General features: G+C 40.1%; 1 protein-coding gene across 2 annotated transcripts in view; it reads right to left on the reverse strand.

The window, feature by feature from the left end:
• LOC140493493 (DNA-binding protein SMUBP-2-like) overlaps positions 1–14,392 on the reverse strand; it is a 79,978-nt gene that overhangs the window by 17,967 nt on the left and 47,619 nt on the right. For both annotated transcript variants that reach the window (XM_072591985.1, XM_072591984.1), the window contains exons 11-12: positions 5,878–5,996; positions 1,980–2,074 (exon numbers count right to left, since the gene is read on the reverse strand). In XM_072591985.1, the coding sequence (XP_072448086.1) occupies positions 1,980–2,074; positions 5,878–5,996 (214 nt within the window). The remainder of the gene's footprint in view (positions 1–1,979; positions 2,075–5,877; positions 5,997–14,392) is intronic.

Genomic DNA, 14,392 nt, shown 5'->3' on the forward strand with positions numbered 1-14,392 from the left:
TTCCTGCACACATGCTCACCTGCTGCTTTTCATTTTATTTATCATCATACTTCCTGTTATTTACCCCCTTCCCATCTCTCTAGTGATCACCCTATTATTCCTTATCACTGGAACACTGGTTCCAGATCGACTCAGAAACAATAACAAATAAGGTATTTGACTGGGTTATGTCAAACCAAGAATATCATTATAATGATTATAACGAGGTCAGTCAGGTGGACCTCATATAATATGAGTTCCCTGTTTGGGGTTGTTAATCTGGTCCAATCAGGGAGCCCTGGCTGACAAATACAAATAGGAGTGCCAGAGGTTCTGATCACTCTGACAGCTGGCTCTGAGGAAACACTATGCACGTGTAAATAAAGGGTGACTTGGTGATGGGATACTGGCCCCTGTGCAGTTATTTCAATCTTCTTTTCCTCAAACTAGATGTTGGTTCGATGAAAAGTAGAATTCCAGTTTTGGTCCATTCTTACAGGTCATTAGGATGATAGTTTCAAGCATCTCATTCACTCAGAAAGGCTTAGAAAGGCTGGTCTACTCACTGATCGGTTATGCAAACTTAAAGTGATAAAGGCTCCAATTCCACATGAAAACACAGGGATCTCTGATATCATTAAGATTTACAAATGCACAAATACTGTTAAATAATTCTTTGGAAGCACTGTCAACTCTCACAACATCCTTCCTATAGGAGGGAGACCAGAATTGCATGCAATATTCCAAAAGGAGACTAACCAATATCCTGTACATCCACAGCATGATCTCCCAATTCCTCTCCTCAATACTCTGACCAATAAAGGAAAGCATACTAAACGCCTTCTTTACTATTCTACCTACCTGCATCTTTACTTTCAAGGAACTATGAACCTGCACTGGAAGGTCTTTTTGTTCAGCAACACTCTCCAGGACCTTACCATTAAGTGTATAAGTCCTGCTTGATTTGCCTTTCCAAAATACAGCACCTCACATTTATCTAAATTAAACTCCATCAGTCCATTGGCCCAACTGATCAAGATCCCATTGCATTCTGAGAACGTTCTGTGCTGTCCACTACACCTCTAATTTCATGTTATCTGCAAACCTACTAACTCTACCTCCTATGTTCACATTCAAATCATTTATATAAATGACAAAAAGCAGTGGACCCAGCACTACTCCTTGTGGCACACCGCTGGTCACAGGCCTCCAGTCTGAAAAGCAACTCTCCACTGCCACCCTCTGTCCTCTACCTTCAAGCCAGTTCTATATCCAAATAGCTAGTTCACCATGTGCTCAATATGATCTAACCTTGTTAAGTCTACCATGAAGACCCTTGTTGAACACCTTATTGAAGTCCACATGGATCATGTCCACCTGCTCTCATCAATCTTCTTCTTCTTCACAAAAAACTCAATTAAGTGTGGGCAACTGTCTTCAGAGTCCAGATCATCAAATAACCAGATACACAAATGTGCTGCTATCTGCTCTATGGACACTTGCAACACAGGGTATATCCATTGCCAGTGAGATTGTGCTGTTGCCTACAAATATTCTCCATCATTTTGGGCTATGCAGCTGGTGTAGTGAACTGCAGTCACTAGAAAGCCCACTGTCTCTCCACTTTCTCATATGGCACCTCTTCTATTTTAGCTGCTGTTAAACAGAATATTCCCAGTCTCAAAAGTCATATCTCAGGAGTCCTTTCTCTTCATTTTTATTATTCACTTTCTAAACATTTTAGAGTATTTACTAATTATGTTTAAACCTGAAAGTTAGCAATGAGCATCAACCAACTGCAGAAAACTGGATGCAAACAGATACTAAATACTGGATCAACATATTGTCTCTTTCAAACCACTGGTGCACAAACTGCACTTGGAAAAGGAACTTCAGGAAGTAGATTGCAAAACATCTATTGAACAGTTTAATATCAGAAATCAAAAATAAATGACTGACTCGCCCGTACAAAAGGATTCGAAAAGGATCATTAACGATACCTGCAAATTATACGGAGCTATCACAGCAATATCCTGTGGGCGGACACCAGCTTCAATCAGGGCTTGAATGTGCAGAGTCACAATTTGAACCTCCCCTAGAATAAAAGCAGTATAAGCACTGACATTACAAACTCTCATTTATCAAATACATCTTTTCATAAGCAATAATTTTTTTAAGTGGATCACAAGCCCCATGTCAAAGTTGACTTATGTTGTACATTACCTACGGATTTGATAATAAAATCTGAGGACATAACTACGTTACTCCTGCGATCAGAACCTGGATACTTGCATCTCACCAAACTTTTTAAAAGGTGGACTGAGAAAAATCTGGCAAAATGTAGGAACTGTCTATTTTATGCCCAGCAAACAAAGAAAGTAATGGTTATTTTATTTCAACCAAATTAGAACAATTTGTCTTCATGCAACATTACAAAATCACAAATAGGTTCTGCTTCCTAATAATGGTGGGTTGTCAGATTTGACTTCAACAAAATAACTATTTTCTTATATTTGATAAGAGTCTGGCGATAGTTTGCTATTGCAGCTTTCTGCTTAAACACGTTATTGACCCGTGTCAAGGAATTATTTTTGTTTAGTTGTGATTGCAATTCAAGAGAACAACATCATAAACACTTTGTCAATGATCTTGGATTAGGAACTTCTCAAGCCAGGTGGTGAGATGCTCAAGTTTATAATCTTCAAGGCAACAGAATTACAGTAATTCTTTGTCATCAGCACTTTAGCCATCTATATTTTCTTTAAATCTTGGGCTTGATTTTTCTAGTTCACAGTAAGAAAATATGGGGAGCCTTACCGTAAGTGCTCCCTGAAACATCGCCTAAAACTATCCCCAGGTTGGGCTGTTAACAGGATCAGCTGCTCACCCTTGGAGTGGACAGCCAATGAGCATGGTTAAAGTCTTAAATAGTAAGAATAGGTGACAACACCTCCTCCACCATTAATACTCAACACCAGTACCTCACAAGACTGCAAACTCAGCCCCCACTATACTCCTTATACACTCATACACTCATGTGGTAGATTTTGGTGTGGCCAAAATCTACCACATCTTCGTGGACACGTTTGCTGATGACATCGCCATTGTAGGTCAGATTTCAAACAACGACTAGACAGAATACAGGAAAGAGACTGAGTGCTTAGTGGCATGGTGTGACGACAATAACCTCTCCATCCATATCAGCAAAATGAAGGAGCTGGTCATTGACTTTAGGAAGTGGAGTGGAGGGCATGCCCTGTCTGCATCAGTGGTGCTGAGGTGGAGATTGCCAATAGCGTCAAATCCCTGGGAGTGATGATCACCACCAATCTGTCCTGGTCCACCCATATCAGCGTGATGGTGAAGACATTACAACAACATTGCCACTTCCACAGGAGGCTAAGGAAATTAGGCATGTCAACAGAGACTCTGAACAATTTTTACAGGTGCACCATAGAAATCATCCACAGTTTCCAAGGCATCACAGCATGGTATGACAACTGCTTTTCCCACGACCACAAGAAACTACAGAGAGTCATGAACACTGCCTAGTCCATCACGCAAACTAACCTTTAAGACATTGACTCCTTCTATACTTCCAACTGCCTTGGGAAAGCAACCAACATAACCAAACTCCCCTCTCACCCCAGTTATACTCTCTTCCACACTCTTCAGTCAGATAGAAGATATAAAACGCTTGAACATACATATAAACAAATTCAAGAACAGCTTCTATCCCCACTGTTATTAGATTTTTGAACAGACCTCACAAATGTTAATTCTGATCTATTTCTCTCTGCACCTTCTCTGTGGCTATAACACTATTCTGCACTCCGTTCTGCTACCCTGATGCACTTTGTGTGGTATGATCTGCCTGTATAGCATGCAAAACAGCAGTAAATCAAACAATAAATCAAATAGAGAAAATACTGCAGAGGTGTCAAACTTTCCAACCAGCAGAGTGGCCACTGGTCATGTGGAAAGGTTGTAGGCTAATTGGGGATTCAAGAACAGAAAGACCAGTGGGTGTTTTTCACAAATGTTTGAAGGTGGTAAAACAGATTATCAAAACAGTTAATAAAACATATGGGATCATGAGCATTATAAACAGAGTGTCAAAACCCAAGGGGTTATGCTAAAGCTAGGTAAAACACAAGTTCTGCACCAGCTGTAGTTTGTGTCCTATGGTGGGTACAACACTATCTAGCAAAGTCATAAAGGTTTTGTAGAGGATACAGAAGCTATTTACTGGAATAAATCCAGGAATAGAGAATGACATTTATGCAAATAGATGGAAAAATTGGGGTTGTTTCCATTAGAGCCGAGAAGACTTGGAAAGATTTTATAAGTGGGCGGCACGGTGGCACAGTGGTTAGCACTGCTGCCTCACAGCGCCGGAGACCCGGGTTCAATTCCCGCCTCAGGCGACTGACTGTGTGGAGTTTGCACATTCTCCCCGTGTCTGCGTGGGTTTCCTCCGGGTGCTCCGGTTTCCTCCCACAGTCCAAAAATGTGCAGGTCAGGTGAGTTGGCTATGCTAAATTGCCCGTAGTGTTAGGTAAGGGGTAGATGTAGATGTAGGGGTATGGGTGGGTTACGCTTCGGCGGGACGGTGTGGACTTGTTGGGCCGAAGGGCCTGTTTCCACACTGTAAGTAATCTAATCTAAAAAAAAAGTGTTTTATGACTATGAAACATTTTGATAAAACAGGTAAAATAAATTGCTTTCAATGGTTGAAAAGGGTTATATCAGAAAACAGATACTTAGTTGATTATTTTTTAATTTTGCCAAACAATATAAAGGAAAAGCTTTTAAAACAAGCAGTGCCTGATATGGTTGTGATACAGATTTAAGACTAGCCTTCAAACGGAAGTGGGTGCGTGTTTAAAGGACTAAAAAGGACAGGGATTTGAGGAAAGAATGGAAGTTACGGGATTATTCTTTCAAAGAACAAGCACAGACTCCAAAGGTGAAATGGCATCCTTCTGTGCTGCATTATTTGTGATTCCCTTTAAAAACACAAAATTTCACATGTGCATTAAAAATAAAAACAAAGTGCAGGCAAAACTCAGCAAGTCTGGCATCATCCATGGAGAGAGAAACAGGGTCAACATTTTGAGTCTGATGACTCTCCTTCAGAATAGAAGGGTACTGGAAAATGATTGGGAGAAAGTGAGGACTGCAGATGCTGGAGATCAGAATCGAAAAGTATGGCACTGGAAAATGATGGCTTTCGTGCTGTTGACAAATGGGGAGTGGAACAGAGCACAAAGTGATTGGTAATGGTCATGAAGGAATGATAGAGATGAAAAACAGACATTACTGATTGGTATGAAGTGTAGAAAACAGATCAGCTTTGCCGAGAGCAAACCTATTCCATTAGTACACAGATGGTAAGGGTGGCTGTGGAGAGGCAGGGAAATGGGGCAAGTGTAATAATCAAACTGGAGGACAGTGTTCATGCTCTCAAGCTGATTGACTCAATACTGACCCCTGAAGGTTTTAAAGTGTCAAAGCAGAAAATGAGGCACTGTTCCTCCAATGTGCGTCCAGCTTCACTACAGCCGGCCAGGATGGAAATGTTAACACAGTGCCATTTGTAAAACTGCTCCTCCTCCCACTGTGTCAACATAAATCATCACTTTCCAGTCTTCTCAGTTCCAAAGAAGAGTCATTGGACTTGAAACATTTACTCTGTTCCTCTCCACAGACATTGCTAGACCTGTTGAGTTTCTCCAGCACTTTCCGGAACCTATTGCCTACCATATTTTGCATTTTTTTTTTACAATGATGTACTAAGGAGTTTTAGCTTCATGAAACCTACTTTTATTCAGTTATGGAAGGGAATGCTATATCAGTATTTATCTTCCAATTTATCTCCCATTAATCATACAGTACCACTATTTCCTTTGGATTGTTCGTCTTCTTCGTCAAGTTCAAGTAAGCCACATCCTGCGGTGTCTATCAGAAGCAGTGGAACCTTTGTCTCTTCTGTCAAAGAAACTCCAGGCAGATCCCTATGGGAGCAAAGTAATAATATAGCAAAACTGAAGCTGCATAAAAATAGCCATCCATCAAAAAACATGTATTGCTGTAAGAGAGAAATCAGCCCACACAACAGTTAATAACAAAGATTAATTGGAGTGTGTGCCTAGGTGTATGGGGTCTGCTTTACTAAATTGCTACAGTAATATGCTGCCAGGACGCAATTAGTTTTTGGGCAGTACTGATATCTTTATTAGCCTTTGAAGCTTGGAAGAAATGAAAATAATTTCATCCTGCCTCCCACCTCCTCCTCAGTTCGTCACCTCACAGTTGGTGGAGCTATTTTCAGAGAAGTGTTTTGATCGAATTCAATATTTTTACAGCTTGATATTAACAGAAAGACATTTTACAACTCTTGCTCATTCTCGTTCTCAGTTACATGTCTGTCACTGACGTATATATTTTCAGAATATCAGTGAATTTTCAAAATATTACCCAGAACTCAAATCTGGATCCTGACCTATTCTCACAAGTTGACTCGATCACCCACGTGCCACCCACCATAAATGAAAAATAAACATGACTACAAGAGACAAGCTGCACCATTTTGTACAAGTTAGCTGGAAGAAGCAAAATCGCAACAGGAAGGATTAGGAGTTTTTGGGAAGGTGCAGTCCAAAGAAATAAATCTACCTTTGATAAACTTAAAATAAGTTCTGGAAAACCAAGCTTACATTAACAATTTAAAATACAAAAGGAATATTTGACTCCTGCTTCATTATGGAGTTAGTTCAGGGCTGATCCACACCTCAGCTTTAGGTACCTCAACTGCTTTAGTGCAGATTTATTGAATTAGGCTGTCTTCGATATTGTCATTCCTCTGGTATTTAAATGAAAGAAGCTGATTGTAAGGACTCAAAGCACAGGGATTTGAATAAGAGTGTCAAGAATCTCTAATTCTCCTTTTATTGTAAGGTCAACAGACAGTATAACTTAGTTGTTAGTGTTGATTAGCTCCTATCACAACTCTCCTGGGCTGACAAAATCCTCAACAAGTTGCAATATATTTCAAAGAACAAAGCAGTCTTTAGGATAAGACAAGGTGATCTAAATGAGCAGACAAGACATCATTCCTCATTGAGTGGATGACCACACAACGATAGAGTATTACCCACTTGCGTACCGATCTATAATCATTGATTTGAAATCCCAAGAAACTCCAGCACATGACAATCTGATACCACTGATTGAATTTTGGCTCCATCACCGTTTAAATTACTTTATAAACTTAATTCATGGAATCTGGATGTCACTGGCCAGGCCTCATTTATTGCCCATCCTAATTGCCCTGGACAATGTGAAGGTGAGTTGCCTTCTGAAACTGCTGCAGTCCTGGGGTTTTAGGGATACCCACAGTGCTGTTTAGGAAGGGAGTTCCAGAAATTTGACCCAACAACACTGAAGGAACAGCAATAAAGTTCCATATCAGGATGCTTGGAGGGGAATTTGCAGGTAGTGGTGTTCTTTCTTGTTGGAGATGATTCTGTCTGGCATTTTTGTGTCAGAAATGTCATTTGTCATTTATCAGTCCAAGCCAAGATACTTTCCAGGTCTTGCTGCATATGTGCATTGGCAAATGAGGAATTGCAAATGAGGCTGAACATTGCACAATCAACAATGAACATCACCACTTTACGGTGAAGGTTATTGAAGAAACAATCGAAAAGCACTAACCAGACCTGGTCCAAGAGATGCCCTGGAACTGGCCTGAGTTACCGCCAACAATCTGCGCCATCTTTTATATGTTAGGCATGACTGTAGTTTAGCTTGGGCTCAGAAACAGCAGGAGGCAATATGAAGTCAATCAGTAAAATTTGGAGTGGGAAAGCACCTGGCCCTGATGGTCTCCCAGGTGAGTTCTAGAAGGAGTTTATAGGGATTCTGTCAGGGCTGATGTTGGAAATGTACAATCATTCCTATATGCATGAATGCCTACCACCATCTTTGAGATAAGCTAATATTTCCCTCATTCTTAGGAACGGGAAGGTTCCTGAGGATTGCACCTCATACAGGCCCATCTCTCTATTAAATTCAGATTTCAAGATTCTGTCTAAGATCTTGGCGCTGAGATTGGAGAAAGTGTTGCCCCATATTGTCAAAGAGGACCAGACAGGTTTTATAAGGGGCCGTAGGTCTTCTAATAATGTTAGAAGGTTGATGAATACGATCCAAGCATGTCAGTAGCGATCGATTCAGGGGTTGGTGATTTCCTTAGATGCAGAGAAAGCATTTGACCAGATGGAATGGCCATATCTCTTATGTCTTAGAGCAGTTTGGGTTGGGTGGGGTCTTTGTGAGGTAGGTGGAGGCTTTAAATCACCACCCTCTGGCCGCGGTCATCATCAACGGAGTGAAGTCTGAGAACTTTAGGAATGGCAAAGGTAGTCGTCAAGACTGCCCCCTTTCACCGTTATAGTTTGCGTTGATGATACAGCCACTGGCAGAGGCCATTCGTCAGAACGTCCACATAACCGCTCTGGAAGTGGGACTAAGGGTACATAAGACAACGCTGCATGCGGATGATGTCCTTCTGTTTTTAATTGGACCCGATGACCTCCGTACCCCATCTGATACAATGTATCAATTCATTTGGGGCTATTTCAGGTTATGAGAATAACTTTGCAAAATCAGAGGTTATGCCTTTGAGGGACCTTAAGGAATTGCCAGAGGTTGAAAGTGGCCTTAGGTTCCCCTTTGAGTGGTCACGGGTGAGTTTCCGATACCTAGATATTTCTATTACCCACATGTTTGATTGGTTATTTAGGACTAACATTGTTCACTTGCTCGACATTATTAGGTAAAGGGGCAGTACAAAGAGATCTGGGTGTTCTTGTACACCAGTTAATGAAGGTAAGCATGCAGGTACAGCAGGCAGTGAAGAAGGCTAATAGCATGCTGGCCTTCATATCAAGAGAGATTGAGTATAGAAGCAAAGAGGTTCTTCTGCAGCTGTACAGGGCCCTGGTGAGACCACACCTGGAGTATTGTGTGCAGTTCTGGTCTCCAAATTTGAGGAAAGACATTCTGGCTATTGAGGGAGAGCAGCGCAGATTCACAAGGTCAATTCCTGGAATGGCGGGACTACCTTACTCTGATAGACTGGAGCGACTGCGCTTGTATACCCTTGAGTTTAGAAGACAGAGAGGGGATCTGATTGAGACAAATAAGATTATTAAAGGATTGGAGGCAGGAAACATGTTTCCGCTGATGGGTGAGTGCCGAACCAGAGGATACAGCTTAAAAATACAGGGTAGACCATTTAGGACAGAGATGAGGAGAAACTTCTTCACCCAGAGAGTGGTGGCTGAGTGGAATGCTCTGCCCCAGAGGGCAGTGGAGGCCCAGTCTCTGTATTCATTTAAGAAAGTGTTGGATAGAGCTCTCAAGGATAGTGGAATCAAGGGTTATGGAGATAAGGCAGGAACAGGATACTGATTAAGGATGATCAGCCATGATCATATCGAATGGTTGTGCAGGCTCGAAGGGCAGAATGGCCTACTCCTGCACCTATTGTCTATTGTTCCAACCAGGGATGATGGACTCAGGGTTCAAACTATGGGCAGCGAGAGGAATTTCTAGTCTGGGAGATTTGTTTCAGGGGAGTTATGATGTCTTTTGAGCAACTGAGTCGCAAATACGGGTTGCCTAGCAGAGATCGTTTCCGTTGTTTTCAGGTTAGGGATTTCATCCAGAAGACAACACTTCTCATTAAGCCCTATAAGCCCGATACAGAGGTTGTTGCTACGTGCCACAAGTACCCTTTCGGTTAGTGCCTTCTATCAGCTGTTGGGTGGCAGGGCCTGGCAGGATATTAACCGGTTTTGAGAGGTCTGGGAGCAAGAGCTAGGAGTGGAGATCTCTTCTGAAACATGGGAGGACATATGGGAGAACGTGCGAAAGATCTCAATCTGTAATAGGACGCGCTATGCACAGGGTTCTGCATAGGGTTCATTTGGCACTGGACCGTCTGATGAAATTTAAAAAAGGGGCATCTTCAGTGTGTCCCAAATGTAAACTAAGTGTAGGTACTCTTACCCATTGCTTCTGGATATGCCGCAGGGCCTGTGTTTATTGGAGTGCTGTGGCGAGAGAAATAGGGAGTGTATTGAGGACCGAAGTTAAAGTAGACCTGATATCTCTCTTCCTAGGTCTACCAAATTTATCATTTTTAGACTGGCATAGGAAGAAACTATTTAATACTCTTACTTACTGTGCACGGAAGAATATTCTGATGAATTGGGTGTCTGAGAACCCGTTAGACTTGTTGGGATGGTGAAAATTAATCATGGAGCACATTGGATTTTATTTTTACAAACATGGTGCACCACACAACAGACCTTTCTTTTTATATAAAGCATGGCAGCCCTTTTTGAGTTATTTGGATACAGTTTTGTCTGTTATCTTAACTAGGGCATTTGTTTTACCAGGATGGTTCGGTTTGCTGAGCCCTGGGCCCTAGAAGGGGGGAAACTCCTGAGTTAATATGAGTATATATACACAACGCTCCCGTTTTTTTTGTTTAGGAGCTTTGCACTGAGCATTGTTACTTTGTAATCTTGTGTGTTCTTTTGTTTTGTTTTGTTGTATTTGTCACTTACTTATTTATTGGTATTGCCTCGCACAGTGTTTGGTTTTGTTTTTTAGGGTAGGCTCGTAGTCAGTAGACAGTAGTACTGTAATTTGGGTTTTTTCTTTATTATACTGGTATTTCTTACTTGTTATATTTTCAATAACTTACAAAAAAGAAAAAAAAACAGTAAACAACAAAAAAAATCAAAGAACTGTGGATGCTGGAAATCTGAGACAAAATTAGAAATTGATGGAGAAAGTTAGTAGGTTTGGCATCATCTGTGACGAGAAAGCAGAGTTAGGAATGGGTCACCAGACTTGAGATGTTAACGCAGCTTTCTGACCAGAGATACTGCCAGACCTGCTGAGTTTTTCCAGCAATGTCTATTGTTGTATGTGAAGTAAATTAGTGTTGTCCAAGACGCTTATCAGACTTGTGGGCAATCGAGTCATTAGATTCACCGTAACATAAGATATGTGCAATATTAATAAATTAAATTTGCACTCTATTGCAATTTAATTTGAAGTTTTAAACTAAACTCAATGCTAATACAATCGTTGCCATAGCCAGGAGAACAGTTTAACAAGAGCTTTGCAAGACATCTGTTTCACAAAGCAAACCTACTGCATAGACTTTCAAATGTTGATGACAATCTGTTAACTGAAGTGCTCTCGTTTCAACAGTGTACTCCAATTTACTTAAAACAAACATTTTTTTCATGAGTAAACCGTCTCCATTTTATCAGATATCATATATTAGGGAGGGATAAGAAATGATAAATCTCTGGCTTCTGCACTCTGACTTTAAGTTTTGTTGCCTGCCATTTCTGGACATAATGGCAAGACATTAAACAAATCTCTGGCTCAATGCCAACTTGCTGTAATTTCTCCTCTTCTTCTTATAGTACCCCATTCCTTTCAATTGCTTGTTTAAATAAAATTTAAGATGACATCAGAATACAATTTAATGCTGCTATACTACCCCAGCTTGTAAAATTGCATATTTCAACCCTCAGGATCAGCCATGCAGTAACTGTCCATCATTCATACACCTCAATTGTTTTGCAAAAACTGCCATTTCCCACTGAAACCCAAAAGCTACTTCATGGTATAGGCAAAGTAGGTGCAGATATGATATTTTTCCTAGTTGTGGAAACAACGATCAGGGACAACTTAAAAAAATGTCATTTATGACGAAGATTATTTTTTCTTTCAGAGGATGGTGAATCTTTAGAATTCTTAACACAGAGGGATGTTGAAACGCAATCTCTGAACATACTTGAAGTGAAATTACAATGGCATTATGGGGATGGTGTGGATAAAAGGCACTGAAGTATTCCATTAGCCAGAAGTAACATTATCGATTGTTAACTGCACTCGACTCATTATTTAAAAAGATTATTTGCTGCAGGATCTTGATGGAATCTCTGATATGAAATGATAGCTATTAAGGAAGTGAGTAAAAGATGATCAAAGCAGGGACCTGAATATTCAAGGATATTAGACACTTCAGACAATTTGGCAGAATGGAAAAAGGAGATAGCTTAGCTGTTAACAAAAACTGAGACTAGCACAGTAGCAAAAAGTGATCTTGGCTCAGAAGATCAAAGTGCAGAATCAGTTTGGTTGGAATTAAGAAACAGCATGAAACAATACGTCATTGAGGGGAGTTGTTTTTAACCCCACCCCCAACATTAGTTACAATTTATATAGCAAGAAAAAAATGCGAGTTTCTAATATTCAAGGATATTAGACACTTCAGACAATTTGGCAGAATGGAAAAAGGAGATAGCTTAGCTGTTAACAAAAACTGAGACTAGCACAGTAGCAAAAAGTGATCTTGGCTCAGAAGATCAAAGTGCAGAATCAGTTTGGTTGGAATTAAGAAACAGCATGAAACAATACGTCATTGAGGGGAGTTGTTTTTAACCCCACCCCCAACATTAGTTACAATTTATATAGCAAGAAAAAAATGCGAGTTTCTAAGAAATGTTCAGTGGCAACTTTAATTTTCAAATAGATTGGATGAATCAAATTGGCAAAGATATACTTGAGTCTTGAGTCGGAGATCATAAAGTGCATGCACAGCAATTTATTTGAACAATAAATTAGGGAACAGGCTGTTTAAGACCGCAAAGTATAATGACACATTCAATTAATAATCTCATAGTAAAAGGATCCTACAGGCAGGAGTGATCATAATATGATAGTATTGCACATCCAGTTTGTTTGTGAGAAACTTGGACATGAAATTAGTATCTTAATTTTAAATAAAGACAAATATAAAGGAATAAAGTTGATTGGTCAAACAAGTTAAAAGCAGCAGAGTGTGTTAGCGAAGATTTCACAACTAACAACAAAATGTGCATTCCATTAAGAAAGTAAAACTCTATGAGAAGATGCCTCATCTGTGGCTAACTAAGAAAATATGCATAATGCTAAAATAGATTATTGGAAGAATTTTTAGAAACCAGCAAAGAATGACTTAAAAAGAAAGAGTTAACCAGCCAGAAATAAAACAAAATCTAACAGCTTCTACAATTATATACAAATAAATAGTAGCTTATGAGAGCAATGGTCTCGCAGAGTATGATACTGGAGTATCAAAGAAATGGGACAGACTTTGAACAAGTAGCTTGTACTTGGCTCCAATGTAAAAAAAAGAAATATAATCTGAAAAACATTAATAGAAAATCAAAGAGGATCTTAAAACATTCCCTTAAAACAAACAAATTGAAAGAGAAGGCATACAAAGTGGCCAAGATCAGCGGAAAACTAGAAGACTGAAAAAACTTTAAAAGTCAACAGAAAGCTACAAAAAGAGCTACAAAGAAAAGTAGCATAGAACATGAGAAAAAACTAGCACAGAATATAAAGACAGATATCAAACATTTCTATAAATATGTAAACTGAAAGAGAGAGGCTAAAGTAATCGTTGGTCCTTTGCAGGATGAGAAAGGGCATTTAGTCATAGGATATAATGAAATGGCCGAGGCATTGAATACGTAATTTGTGTTGGTCTTCACAATGGAGGACACACATAACATGCCAATAATTGACAAAGAGAAGCTAGGTGAGAACCTGGAAACAATCATTATTACGGAAGAGGTAGTGTAATGGAGCGAAGGATATACAAGTCTCCTGGCCCTGATGGAATGCATCTCAGGCTACTGAAAGAGATGGTAGGGCAATTAGCAAATGCACTTGTGGTAATTTTTCAAAATTTGCTGCACTCTGGGGCAATTTCAGCAGACTGGAAAACAGCAAATGTGACGCCACTGTTTAAGAAGGGCAGTAGAGAATAAATGGGAAATTATAGACCTGTTAGCTTAACTTCTGTAATAGGGAAGATTCTTGAATCTATTATCAAGGAAGAAATAGCAAGGCATTTAAATAGAAGTTGCCCCGCATGGGTTCATGAAGGGCAGGTCATGCTTAACTAATCTTTTGGAACTCTATGAAGACATTACGAACATGGTGAACAACGGGGACCCAGTAGATGTTGTGTATCTAGACTTCCAAAAGGCCTTCGATAAGGTGCCGCACAAGAGGCTGCTGCATAAGACAAAGATTCAAGGCGTTAAGGGTAAAGTATTAGCATGGATAGAGGATTGGTTGACTAACAGGAAGCAAACAGTGGGGACAAACGAGTGCTATTTTGGTTGGCAATCAGTAAGTAGTGGCGTGCTTCAGGGTTCAGTGTTGGGACTGCAATTATTCACAATTTACATAGGTGATTTGGAGTTGGGGACCACATGTAGTGTGTCAAACTTTGCAGATAACACTCAGATGAGTGGCG

Source organism: Chiloscyllium punctatum, chromosome 22 (assembly GCF_047496795.1).
Source record: "Chiloscyllium punctatum isolate Juve2018m chromosome 22, sChiPun1.3, whole genome shotgun sequence".
In the NCBI taxonomy this organism is placed as follows: Eukaryota; Metazoa; Chordata; class Chondrichthyes; order Orectolobiformes; family Hemiscylliidae; genus Chiloscyllium; species Chiloscyllium punctatum.